The sequence below is a fragment of the Lipophrys pholis genome (genome assembly GCF_963383615.2).
Source record: "Lipophrys pholis genome assembly, chromosome: 1".
In the NCBI taxonomy this organism is placed as follows: Eukaryota; Metazoa; Chordata; class Actinopteri; order Blenniiformes; family Blenniidae; genus Lipophrys; species Lipophrys pholis.
The window spans coordinates 34,012,252-34,026,769 of NC_137635.1; the positions used below are offsets into that span (position 1 = coordinate 34,012,252).

The window sequence follows — 14,518 nt, forward strand, 5'->3', positions numbered from 1 at the left end:
GAATCAGCATTCACTTGCTGACTCACAGCGTCGGAGTGAAAATCAAAACTAGACATTCTGCCATCACAAATCGTCATTATTTTTGATGTGACTCACATCATCAACTCATATTTGCTTTGTGTTTCTTTCTTTATTGTTTTGTCTCTAGTTTATGATTTCTTTCTCCTATGAAGCCCACCGAAACCATGTTGTGTTGATCCTAATGCTGACCGCTTCTTGTTACTGGACAATTGTATTGCCTGGATAGATCGTTCCATCTGCCTGCTGGGAAGGTTTCCATTACCACTATTGGTTCTGAGTTAAGCCAGAGGTTTCAATCATAACCACTGTAACTGTCACTTTGCTCTTTATCATGCCTGTGGGACCTTGACCCACTGTGGGCTTACAGGGAACTCTTCCCCAGTGAAATTGGACTCAGTGCTGTAATGCACAACTAATGAATGTGTGTGTGTATCCGCCCTACGGTGACAGTGAAGGACGGGGTGCTCACATATTGCAGTGGGTTCACTCTAAATTTCTACAACACCTTTCTTTACGTCCCTTCGTTCTACCCAGCTCGCATTTTCTGTTCTTCGCTGCGCTGTGGTGCAATCCCACCCGATGTCCTTGTGGAATTATTGGTCATTAAAGAGTACATAGAGTGGAAAGGGAGGAAAGGAGTAGAGCGATGGACAGCTGAGATGCTGTCACCACAGAGTGCATGCAGTTGGCAGGAATAGTGCCGACATTTCAGTCCTGCACTCTGCTCTCCAAAGATGTGAGTTATGGTCCCATATTCCTATCAAGACAGGTTAGAGGCATTTGGCACGCAAGTCATGCTTCTCGTGTACACAGAATACTAAATACCCACCTGCACGAATACATGTATGCTGGTGCTGCATGTGTGCAGCAAGGAGAACGAGGGGAAAAAGTAGGAGAGAGAAGAACTTTGTGTCATTTCATCCATTCACTTAGAAAGTCTTCCCTTCTTGTCTGATGACTCACCCAGAGCTTCAGATAGTTTTACAGTGTTCAACATTTTTACTTCAAGTACCTTGTTAGCGATCAGACCAACAGGTAATATAGCATGGAACAGTTGGTTGGCAGTCTTGTTAATCGTATCCAAGAGGGAAAGAAACATCCCGCTCCTGCACGGGTGTTTGACTGGCTCTGCAGTCAATCTGCACAGTGAAGGCAGTCTCCAAGTGCCATGTCCATCTTTGTCTCTATCCTCATCCTCTCTGGTTCCCATACTACCTTCCTTCCGTCCATCTTTCCCCCTCTATCCCCTTTTCCCCTCCCTCCTGCTGCCACTGAGAGCAGGGGTAGAGAGAGAGAGAGAGAGAGAGAGAGAGAGAGAGAGAGAGAGAGAGAGAGAGAGAGAGAGAGAGAGAGAGAAGGCAACTCTGCAATGCAGACACAGCAACAACCTCAGTCCATCTGACCAATTAGTGTGAGCCGGGATATGAATGGCAGACCCAGCAGCCAGTCATAAGGTAAGGCCCGTCGTGGGGGTGAAAGAAGGGTTGCCTGAGAGACTGACGGAGAAGATCAGGGGGGTAAAATGACAATGCAATAGAGATATGGGGAAAAGAGACCAGAAGGATGAGCATGAGGAATAGACAGAATGAGGAGAATGGAGAAATCTATGTGAATAAAACAAAGAGCTCCAAACACGGACAGATTTCTGTCCCCTTCATGTCCTCCACAGTCATTGGCCAGGCTGAGTCCTGTCATTGCAGTTCTTCTTAGTCATGAGCTGGCTGAGATCCACGAGCTCACCCAGCTCTCCTCGCTCCAGGGCCCCTCTCAACAGAGCCCTGCTCAGCCCGGGGGTGTGCTGCTGGGACACGTAAGCCTGGCTACTGTGACCGGGCATGGAGGGTGGAGGCAGTGGGACGGGGACCATGCCATGGCTGCTGAGGATGTAGCCTTCTGGTGCTGGCCAACGCAAAGGCATTGGCTCGCTGTACTCTACTGGTGCGCTGGGTGCGGAGACTACCCTCCGACGCTCGGGAGAGTCCTGTGGGGTCATGGGGTAGACGTATTCTCCAGCAGATTTCCTGAGAGGAGCTTTAGGTGTCCCCCTCACCCCTTTTTCTTGCTTGCTCAGGCAGACATAGTGCTGGCGTGGGGTGTCGTTTCCTCGGCTGTCGCCGCCATGTCTCCCACCTCCGCCCTGCTGGAAGAGTCTGGTGGTCAGGTAGACAGAGGGCGGTATGCGGCAGGGCGAACCAAGACCCACAGAACCTCCTCCCAGGTAGGTCTGGCTGGTGTCCCACCCTCCAGAGTTGGAGTCAGACAACCGTAGGCCTCTGCGCTTTTGCTGCGGCGTGTGCTCAGGGGTTGGCAGGAAACCTGGGTCCAGCTCTCCGGACTTCACCCAGCCATTGGGCATGACGAACAGGGTCTCCCCGCTCTGCGTGCAAGGGCGCTCCCCACCTCCCTGCCGGGTGACGCTCAGCACAGAGCCTCCCATCCCGCCGCCGTTACTCAGCAAACCTCTTTCACGCCGCTGGATGGAGGACTGGGAGGAGTTGCCGTGGCGACGGTTGGCAGGTTTGTGGGCCATGATCCAGCACACGGCGAGGCCTGACAGCGCCGCTCCGATGGTGAAAGCCGAGACTGCAGATGCTACAAGCAGGTTGAGGGAGACCAGGCTCTCTGGTTCAATTAGCAGACTCTGCTGCAGAATTCCTGAAAATGAAGAAACACAGTTATGGAGATGAGATTTAGTACAACCTGACAATGGACATCAACTGTCATTCACCAAAGGGTGTACCTCAAAATTATGATTGTTATTGTCTCTACCACTTCTCTGCTCCTGATTGGTTTTCACTACCCAAGCTATAATGTCTCATGAAAAATCAATAACTACAATAACACTCATCACTGGTAATCATCATCATCATCATTAGCCAGTCCTTCTCTGTGATGATGTTTTGAGGGACTTCTCTCCATTTTAGCCTTGAGGCTCTACAAGCTCCAGGTTCATAGAGGCCTGCACTTGTCATCAACACAGCTCAGACCACAGCAGCTGAACGCCCCCCCCCCCCCCCCCCCCCCCCCCCCCCCCCCCCCCGCCCCCCCACTTTCCATCGTGCAGCCTGGTCAGAGAGTTTCTCCTCGCAGCATACCATTACCTCAGTGTTTCCACCCAGCTCTAATCACTCCCATCTGCAGACACAGCAGCACATGCCTGTCTCCGTCTCAGCCTCGCTTGTGCTTTCTACCATTCACAGTTAAAATCTGTCCAGTCGGCACCTTGGCATGGCTGACTTCTAGCGCTATCAGTTTCTAGGAATGGAATAACAACTAAAAGCCAGCATGTCAGTTTAACACAGAGTTAAAATGAGGAGAGCTAAGACCGTGCTATATATCCATTTTTTAAAAATGTCTTTTGAAAAACCACAGCCTTCTAAATGGACTTTATAACATTGAAACTGGGCTGCTGCAAGCGGAACACTTCACTCAGAATATGCTGGAAAGGAAGCAACTTTTTTTGGTCTCTGCCGACTTTGTGAATTTCAGAGCAAGGTTCAAAGCGGACCTCTGTGGTGCGGTGCTGCTGCAGTGACATCTGAGTCTCTACAGAAGTGACATCAACTGACACGACACTAAGCTATATCCAGCTTGTTTACCAGCAGCTTCTCAAATCCTTTCCCTCAGATGTTCAGCTCTGAGAAAACCAAACCCCATGTGTGTGAGGATGGAGCACTTCCCTATTCTGCCGTCTCAGATTGTTTACATGCAGTTTCACATCCTCCCTAATTAAAATGTCTCACACTTGGAGTGTTTTGACCTGTCGGAAAGGGGGGCCGAAACCGCAAGCCCAGTTGTACTCCCACCTGATTCAGCTCTGACAAAGGCACCAAAAACACTCAGTTGCTATTGTCAAGGTTGAATAGAGTTTGCTGAGCTCGGGGGAAAATAATTTCACACCCCAAATAATTAAAATGTGTATGAAAAATCATTGTGAACATTGTGCTTCTTGGTAGGATCAGACTTTTATTCCCCAGAACAAAATGTTCAGTGATAGGATGACAGGTGCAATGAATGATCATGCCACTAGGCGGAGCCTGCCCCCACTCCACTGTACATAGTAAGCATCCATGTCACAGTGCTGCAACCTACCATCACAGTCTCCTAGATGGGAGGTGGTGTTTCCATATTCCACATCTTGCTGAAAAGGAAGCCTGCAGGCACAGACAGATCATAGATCAGCACATCAGAGAAAACACTCTCATTGTGCTCAATAGCATACAGTGGAAAACACACATTCCTTTAAAGTCACTTTATTCAGCGTTGTGATCTCGCACAGTGGTGTGTAATGAATGACCAATAGATGAATGAACAAGTAACGTCTAGCACGCAAACTAAAGTCCAGAAAATATTTCATCAGTGTAGAAAGTGACCTTTTGTGTAAACATTTGTGTACATAGTTGTGCATGAATGATTACACTTGTTAGAAGTAATTGCTGAAAGTGATATCCTGCATACTGATGTTGTCATCCATTGTAATGGGATACACTATTGATCCCAGTATTGATTTTTTCCTTTTTGCTTTTCCACCCCTCAGAAGGGTCGTAGGTCAGGGTCAACTATGCAGGTGCCAACTGGCTCTGGAAGTAGGAATCACAATACTGTATTCAGAGTTTGGATTTGGTACAGACACTTAACTCATCAATTATCAATACAAGAGCTGGGCACTGATCACAAAAAGACACATTAATCAATGACGGTCATCATAATATTGTACATAATTGTTATCATTCATTGATAAAAGTCTGTGTTTAACCCAGGGGATCTCAAAGTGCGGAAAGATGGGCTTCCTATCACAGAACTTAATTCCCAGAACTTGAAAAATAAAAAATAAAAAATGCTACCAAAAGTACTGTTGTTGCTAATGGCTGTTAGGATCCATAGGGAATAAAAAGCATAACTCTTCTTCTGATACTTATAGGCGTGAGATCTTGCTGTTCTTCATATTTTGTTTGCAATTGTTGTTACACATATTGCCTGGCACTGATGATCATTTTACAATTCTAATTGGTCTTTATTTGCACTTACGATAAATTCAGTCATACAAATGTGTGCTTTAACAAGGTTTTTCATGGTTCTAGCTTCTAATTATTTATTTTTTCCAACTTTTTTTTTTCAAAAATTAAAGAAAAACAAAACACCCTTGCAGCAAATTGAGCTATAAAAAATATACATAGGGAAAGGGAAATTTTGATATTTCTAGATTTCCTTAGAGAATAAAACAATCATTGTACAAAACCATTAGACAAGCTGAAAATGTAACTTAATCATTGAATGATTCCAAAGTGAAATGTCGAACATAAAACTTACATGAAAACGTTTTAATAAGCATGAAACAGAATTGTAATCAATATTATGAGACAGGTAGCCGGTGATGTCCCACTTGGTTCTCAGCATCACAGAAGTTTGTTCAAAAATCTTTTGGGGTCAGAATTGCATTACACAGCTGGGGGACTTCTAAGTGTGTGATTATGCCAAAAACTGAACATTTCACGTTTATTCTAAATGTGATATTGAAGCCATAAATACCACATGTACTTCATGTAATTCAATGTTGCTGTACACCAAATATGAATAATGAAGATCATTAGAAGGTGTTTTATTCATTTCAAAAAAGTAAAAAAAAAACCCAACAAAACAAAACATTATTGTGTCAGTTTATAGGAAACTGCTAAATATTAGGAGTTTGTGTCCATCTCTTCTGTTTTTATACCTTTGATTACTTGTTCCTCTTGCATTTTGATTTTGTGGCATTTGTGTAATACTGTATAAGGAGCATTCAGGCCAGAAATAAAAGTTTCTCAAACTAACTTTTACTGCCCCTGCAGGCAGCATGTTTGCAGCGGTGTGTGTGTGTGTGTGTGTGTGTGTGTGTGTGTGTGTGTGTGTGTGTGTGTGTGTGCCTGCTGTCCTCACCTTGTGCCTGGTCTCAGAAAGGAGCAGGTGCTGCCTCGAGTCCAGCCACAGTAAGGATCCCTGGAGGCCAAACAGCTCCTGCACATACAAGAGCACAATGAAAACAACACATCCTTCAGCGACAAGGCACGGAGCAAACTAGAGCTATAAATGATGAGAACTTATTACAAAGTTTACCAGCGAGCTGGAAAACCCAGCGAGGGATAAAGGTTTATTAAATTGTAAAATATGAAAAGTGACCTTGCTGGCACAAAATATTTCTGTTGACGAGGGATCTGAAATATGTGGAAATTCTGTGAAATAATGAATCTTCATTAGGTATTCATCCTTATATATAGCCAGCACACACATTGTTTGGTTACTGTGATATATTGTATTTCTCAAGCCCACAGCGCAATGCCTTACTTCAAAACATTTTCCTCATTTGGAGTGCAATAAACAGATGCATTCTTAGTATTCATAATGACTCACTATCCCGAAGCCTCTTGCGTCAAGTTAAATATAATTTCCCAGAGAAACAAATTTTCTCAGAATAAATATTAAAAGAAACAAACTAGCTGTGATTTGACAAACACACATGCCATCCACCCCCTGCTGATTGAAACAAAAACAGAATTGCAAATTTCATTTGGATGACTACATTAACAGAGGGTGTGATAACAGAGACAAAGCAAAAGTTGGCCAGTGAGTACAGCCCTGGCTGATGTCCACTGTTACATTTAAACAGATCTAATTATCAGCCAAACAATCACTAAGGTAATGGATTATACTCAAAGGGACAAAAAAAAACAAAGAAACCAAAAAACAAACAAACAGGTGAGTGTGCCACTCACTTCATGCAGCGTGAGTGTAGATGGCAGCGGGACGTGGGCACTCGCACCAGACAAGAGGGGAACGCCAGCAGCAGAGTGTGGCTGGTACGGTCCAGTGACAGAGACAAGAGCTGACGAGCCTGAGGGGAGTCCTCACCACACCTAGAGACAGCAGGAGAAAGTGTGAAGGAAGAAGACAGGGGCTAAAGAGCCCGAGGAGGGAGGTCATCTCACTCCTTTTGGCCTCAAATAAATCTGTGACAGGGTCAAAGGCCTTGTCTCTTGGTAATTCAAACAGAAGGCCACTTGTGTTAACCGCAATACAAATGGTCACAATAACAGGAGCGGAGAGTTTTATGTATGTCTCAGTTCCAACAGAGAATTGTGATGGGATTTATTTCGAGCTGTCTGAGAAAGAAAAAAGTCCCAAAACCTTTGAGGGTGTTGTTTTAAAATACAGGGAAACTCTTCAGTAATACGATAGGTAGTAAAGCTGAACTGTGCAGCTCATCGACTGAAAAATACCTTCTATTTATATAATTTTCAATTTTCGGATCATTCTGTTTGATATAGCTTAAATATTAAAGCAACTCAAAATTGCAAAACTGCAGATTTTGCACAATTTTCCTCCTAAGACCAGCTCAATGCGCTTTATCTAAACATTTTAGATTAAGACATTCTCATAATTTCATGAAAAGAAATGTACTGAAAATATAACTAATCTGCAGAATAACTCATATGAAACAAGCAAATATGTTATAGTAAAATATAATGCTAAGTATTGTTACTTTTGTTTTGTCTGGTAAATTTGATTGTTGAAATTGTCATTAAACTGTATTTTTGCTGTGTGCAAAGTTAATTTGTGTATTTGATCACTTAATAAAAGTCCTCGTACCAGGTGATGTACTTGCTGCTTGCAATTTCATTTTGTCATACTGCGGATGTTGGTTGGTGTGTATTCATTTACAATATCAATGTCAGTGGACTTTGCAGAATAAACCATCACGAGCTGTACAAGTGATAAAGTGTGATTGTAAATAAAAGCCATTTAAAAAGGAGTAACTGTAAAGCATTACTGTTATGTTGTGAAATAGAAGGGTATTGGAATTTGATGTATATTGGATCAATAAGCTAAGAAAACAAATTCATTGGAGAGCAAGGACAGAGATGTCTCGAATTCTTCTCACTTCTCCGGATTGAATCCCTCCACCTCCTCCAGAAACACACTGCTGTGAGAGACGGAGTCTCCACTGGGAATCATCAGAAACTTGAGGATTGTCCCTCTGGTGGAGCCCAGGAACAAGACAGTCCGGTTCTTATGGGGTCCGGCTTCTGTGTCCACCACCATCGCTGTCAGCTGATACCTAAACACACAGATAGGTCAGCTAATTAGGTCAGCAAAGTACTTTTCCTGACGCATGAATACTTCTCTGCATTGGTGCTATGAAACAACTGAGCCATTCTGTGTACCGTCCCATAGTCTTGACCACCCAGGGTCTATGTCCCAGCAGAGGGACTGTCTCATCCATTAGCGGGTGGGTCTTCACAAAGTTCAGCACTTCATCCGGCAGTGTGGTGGAGGAGCTAAATCTGGATCCCTGCACTGCACATCCCCCTGGCCTGCAGACAGAGAACGAGGGAGTCAAAGAGAAAGTGAGAGGAAAAAAAAGAAGAATACAGACAGATGGAAATCCTGAGAGAGCAACAAGAAATGAGGAGCCGGAGGGGTTCGTTTTCCCCCTCTGCTGGAAGCTGTATTAGAATATCTGCTGAATAGTGGTGAAGTTGCAGTATAACTGACAGTCTTTAGGAGGGAATAGAGAAGCCGGCATAGGAGACGGATGCTCAGGAGAGCAGCACTGCAGTATTTTGCTTAAGTTTTGCTCTCATTCCATTTGCATAACAATACCTCGGTTTGGGTACTGCTTCGTCCGGTACAGGCGTCCAAATAGACTCGGGGGACTTTTGCTCCTTAAAGCGACCCTCAAAAGCATGAGCAAGCTGCTGCATGTCAAACACACACACCGCGGAGCCAGGGATGCTACCAAAGATAAGACAAATAAAATATATAGGTGAGTGCCACAAAGGTTTGCACTCGAACAGGTTTAGATTGTGTGTTTGGGCACCTGTTGGGAGGTGTCGAAAAAAGACCCAGGATGACATCCCGTCCCTGCATGTGGATGATGTTGCTTGTGGCGTGGAGGAGATTGAAGTAAAAGTGTGAGTCCCCGGGGACAGAGCAGTTCAGCCGTGCCTTCAGGAATGTGGTCCACTGTTTTTCAAGGACACGCTGAGAGCCCCCCAGGTCTGCTTTGCACACACGAGCCACCCGGGACACCATCACCTAGAAAATGGGAAGGGGTAAAAAAAAGAAAAAAGAAGAAAGAACGTAAAATAGAGGGACACAGAGAAAAAGAAGGTGGGGAAAGAAAGAACAGCAGCACCTTCTCCAGATGATGAAACTCCATGGCCATTTCTCTGAAGAAGAAATAAATATGAGGGCCCCACTCCATGGCGCTCACAAAGTAGGGCTCTGAAAAATAAAATGAGAAAAACATTGTTAAACCCACAGTGACGAACAGCAGTGCCTGGGGTCCACGGTACCTGACACTGCGCTTTAATAACACCCACATCAAAGTAAACCTCTACTGTCCAACAGCCTCGCTCATTAATCATTCATGTCCTGTTTAATTTATCGCCATGGACAAGAGGATGCACATTATTTATCATTTATTCATCCAGCACTGCTCCAACTTTGACCTGCAACTGCTTGTTTATTCCTCCGTGGAAAACAGACTCCACTTTTGTATCGCAGGCTCGTTAAAAACCCCGAGAGTCACACTGAGCTTGATCCGTCACTCTGTCTGAGCATTTTCTACTTTCAAATGTTATCAAACGGACGCCTAATCATGTCCGGCTTAGCTGAGCGTCCCTTTATTATTTAGCCTCCCCGAAAGTAGTCAGATTCCTCTGTGAGCCACTTGTGAATAATTGCTACATTTTCTTTTGGCAAAGTCCTGATAGTAATGACGGTGGTTTCTCTTTTTTCTCTCCTGATTGTCTATTGACAGCACCTGGCTCCAGGGGGGGGGGGGCATTTTCAATGTTTTGCTTTCTGAAAGTACCTCTGAACCATTTGGAGTCGTGCTTGACTGTGCGGAGGGCAGGACTGTCGCCCAGGCTGCGATAAATCACCGCATCGATGGCCAGGAAGTCTGTCACCGTGCCGGTAAAAAGACTTCCATCTGCGAGGGAGAGGCAGGGAGAGAGAAGGGAGGTTAAGAAGGAGAAGAAGCAGGGGAAGATTCAGATAGAGAGATAGCACAAGGTCAGGAAGATTAAAACCAAACAAGGAATGCACCAAGAGGTCTGACTATAAATCATCCGTAAAGGTAAACACAAGGGTGCCGACGATACATCGTCTAGAGCAGAAGCCTAATGCCGGCTGCCAGGACTGATTCCGTCCTTTTTGGAGAGCACACTCAAGATGGTACCTGCAAATAAAGCCACATTCGCGTGTCGTGGATCATACGGGCACCGTGCCATCCCACTGACAGGCTCTCCAACCATTTCAAGAGTGTCTCTCTGCAACCAAAACAAACCAAATAGATAGAGATAAACCAACTGGCAGATACACAGAGAATGACCAGCTGACAGATCGATGGATACTGACAGTGTAGTTGGCACACAGCGGGTTGAAGGCGTTTGTTCCACAAACAAACAGGCCACCGTGCTGGCTGAGTAAAACCTTGATGAAATTACGGCACTCTCCCTGTAGGGCAAAAACAAAAGGAAATGGTTAGAGGAGACAAAAAGAAGAGAAGCAAGACAAAAAGATGATTTTGAACCAAAGCTACGGAGCAGTAAGAGTGCCAGCGTGAAGGATGAAGAATGTGGCTCCAAGAGGAAATAGCACCCTCGACCACACTCCATCTGGAGGAACAATAGGACGGGGACTTTAAAGTAGTCTTCAAAGTGGAGGCTGTGGATTAAAGTTTAAAGATGCTGGCAGTGAGTCTAAGACTTCATGACACTGTTGTCCCTTTAGTTCTGTCGTTATGATATTTTGGAAGAAAGAAAAAAACGACGACATGTACCCGTGTAGGCAGATGAGGGACGCATCCTTTGAATATGGCAATGCAGTTTGTTTATCCGAAAATCACAAGTGGAAGTGATTATAAGTACAATTTGGGAATGTCTCGTCATGCTTACGCTTCATTTTAATCACAGATATTTCAATCCCACATCTTTTATCTGTGTTGTTTAAATCAGCTCCTTTATTCTTTCCGTCACCCCTCTACGCCTCTCTCACTACCTGGTGGCTGCCCTGTCCTCTCTGGGTTTTTTTTTTTTTTTAATCTTTAGTTTATCTTCCTCCCACACACACATCACATTCACCTCCCTTCCTCAACTGATTTCAATTACTGTTTCCTCCCTCAGGCTGTGTCACTCTTGCTGCTCAGCCTGCTCTATAATGTTTCCCGTTGCCTTTCTATCTTTTCCCACCAGTCGTGCTCGGATTGCCTTTTTGCCGGTGGCGCTGCTACATTTATACGGTAAAACCTTGTATTTTAGGTTCCGCTTTGTCAACCGCGCTTCCAACCCCTCAAATCTTTACCTTCTGCAGATTCGATAACACCACTGTTAACTTTACCTCACACAAAATTGCCCCACATTTGTGTCTTTGCCACAGGCGATTATTGATGTTTATGAGGAAAACTGACGGAGTGCAGATGTGCAAAAAGAAAAAATGTATCTCAAGCTGAACGGACATCTCTTGGCCAGGGTAACGTTTGACTGGGCTGGCGTGATTAACTGATGTGCCGATTCTCTATCGACAAGATCAAATTTGTGTAAATACCACATGCAAGTGCACCTGAAGGAAATAAGGTTTCGGCAACAGCTGCTGTGTCCGTCCATGCGTGTGATAGTGGCGATGGCTATGATGTGGGCACAAGTGGATGTCAGTGTGTCGAGATTTTTACCTCATGCTTTCCCTTCATCCGACACACTCGGATATCGTTCTTATTGGATTCCCACGTCCTTTTCTGAGACGCATAAAGCAGAAGTCAGAGCTCACTGTGTGTCATGTGTATGTGTGTAGAAATAATTCACAATGGCATGAAGGAGTGAGTAGAAGAACAATGAATCCTACCTTGCTGTAAAACATCTCATCCCCTGCCATGTTATCCAGCTCCACTCTGTACAAATCATCTCTAGAAAGTACACAACACAATGAGTCGATCCCAGAATAACTTTCGTGTATATTGAGTTGCAGTGTTTTATATGTGTCGGAAAAACGACAAGAATTTAAAATTTTCTTCGGAATATATCATCAAAATAAAAAGACCTATTAGAAGACATGAAAAGAAGTGCTCTGATTCATCTTAGGTTGGATGTACTGTTGTTATTCTCTTATCAAATGAGAACATGATTTATGCTTTTAGATAAGAAAATAAAAGAGAGGGAAATATAATTCATCACAAAAATATATATATTTGGGGTTTCTTTTGAAAAATGTGTATACTTGATGCCTTGAGGTAGAGAACTAAATATTATGAAAAATGTGCTAATAAATAACAGATTTGTATATTTACTACAGTTGAAAAAATAAAAGGGAATATGATATTTGATATATATGTTTGTAGAAGACAAATGAGGGCAAACAATCAGAAAAATAGGTCCTTATGGCCTTACATGGATGGGTTGGTTAGATTTAGGGACCGCTAATTGATTCCCTTTGTTAGAAAAATCATAACATAACATAACATAACATAACATAACATAACATACGCTACATTATTATAAGAGTTTTTGTGTGGCCACAGTAAATTTCTATGATTTTGGGTCAAAGGTTTTTCATTGGTAAAAGGCAACGTGAGAAAAACATGAACAAACGGCTCTCACTTGACATTTACCAACAACACTGAATACATCATCAACAAATTGAAAATGTCCTCCAGAGAGTGACAGATGGAAGCTGTGGCATCAAATGAGAGCAAAATAATATTAATGCGAACACGTCAGTAGCACCCAGTTGGAGGCGGTTGCTGTTGGTTACCTGGCTCCTATGTAGAGTGTGCGGTTGACTTGGAGGATGGTCTGGATGTGCAGCTCCTGTCTTTGAGCTGAGCGATGAGCTCTGCCCAGGAAAACTGGATACCTCCTCACCACTGACATGCACACAAGGCGAAGGGGAGACAGAGAGTGAAATTCCTTTGTTAAAAGGGATTTAAACGATGTGCCTCACTCATATTCTTCATGGCTGAGGACACAGAAAACACTATTTTATATCTACAGCAAACTACCCATTGTAAAAAGCTTCTCTAACCTTCACTTCAATAGGGCCTTCACTCACTCCTGATGCTTTTGTTTACAGAGATAATGGGCAGAGACGAATCGTGTCGCAGTTGAAGCACACTGAAACATTTTTATCCTCTTTCTTCTTTTTTTTCCTCTGTTGTCGATGCATGCAGCTCCATAATGAGAAAATTGTGTGTAGTTGCCGTTGTGATTATTCCATAATGAAAACGGTATTTTAGCCATCCCCCCCCTCCCGCGCCTTCATTTTAGATGAATGACAGAGCACACATGAGGTTGGCAAAGAAAGCCAACACATTCAGAAGAGAAACTCTGGATGAGGAGGTCACCACAGGAAGCCCACATCATTCGCAGACAGATTGAGAAAGCGTCTCACTGTCCTTGACTGCAGGGGATGGAGACGGAGGACATAGCGATTCATCTCTACCTGTCTCCTCCTTCTTCCTCCTCCACCCCTCAGCCATCTCTCTTGTCTTCCATATCACTTCATCCAACTCAACCACCTCACAGTTTTTCATCTAACCGCACCTCTCAAAATCTACCGTCGTTCATCTCTCTCGGGATTTCTTCCATCCTAGTTCTCTCTAATATTTATTAATCTACTGTGCAGCCACAGTGAGAAGAAGTGAAGTTTCTTTATATATATATGTGCGCCTGGGTAGCTCAAATGCAGCTCCACACTGAGGCTCTGACCTTTGACCCCTGATTTCCACATCCAGCGCAAAGCCATTTATCAATGTTGCACACACACTCCAGTCTGCACACGGACACACACACACACACACACACACACACACTGAAGGGAAGGACACATACCCTCTATGGGGACGTAGCTGAGTGGACTGGGTTCCTCTGGGAATGAGCCATCAGCCAGTTGAAGCAGCAGGAGAAGAAATGTGAGGGGAGGGGCCACGGTTGCCATGGCAGCAGCACACATGCACTGTTAACAAAGAGAGAGAAGAGAGAGAAATTTCATTGTGCACTGTAATATGTGTTTTTGTGAGTGTGCATGAGAGGAGAGAGTGCATGTGACTGCTGGTATTGACATTTTGACAGATTTCTCACGTGCAGAGGAATTGATCAACGGGTAGGTGTGTGTGCGTGCGTGCGTGCGTGTGTGTGTGTGCGTGTGCGTGTGCAAGGACCAGGTCAGAAGTGCAGCAGGGTGGCTACTTCCACAAACCTGGATTCAGCAGGGAGCTAATGTGCTGCTATTGTCTGCCTCAGAGGTGTAATAGGGATCCATTGTGAGAAATGTCACTCCATTGTCGAACACTTTGAATTGAAGGGTACTCTCACAGCCGTATAACACACTGAGAGACAAAGCACTCACTGGGTTATAAAGTCAGTTTGTGTGGTAATGTTCTTCTCACTAATTGTGTTTTATACGAAACCTGATGGGTGACCGGGCACAACAAAGCAATAGCTGGTATTTATAAATGAGTCAG

General features: G+C 44.2%; 1 protein-coding gene across 1 annotated transcript; it reads right to left on the minus strand.

The window, feature by feature from the left end:
• Positions 1 to 1,690: 1,690 nt before the first annotated feature.
• Positions 1,691 to 14,007, minus strand: LOC308115436 (semaphorin-6B-like; the record flags this gene model as incomplete). The annotated part of the gene is made up of 16 exons (XM_080472939.1): positions 1,691 to 2,676; positions 4,114 to 4,175; positions 5,938 to 6,015; positions 6,771 to 6,911; positions 7,937 to 8,113; positions 8,220 to 8,369; positions 8,659 to 8,790; positions 8,876 to 9,093; positions 9,194 to 9,282; positions 9,875 to 9,994; positions 10,244 to 10,334; positions 10,423 to 10,521; positions 11,735 to 11,797; positions 11,905 to 11,965; positions 12,811 to 12,922; positions 13,887 to 14,007. The coding sequence occupies 16 exons, from the start codon at positions 14,005 to 14,007 to the stop codon at positions 1,691 to 1,693; spliced, it is 2,700 nt and encodes an 899-aa protein (XP_080329065.1).
• Positions 14,008 to 14,518: the final 511 nt, after the last annotated feature.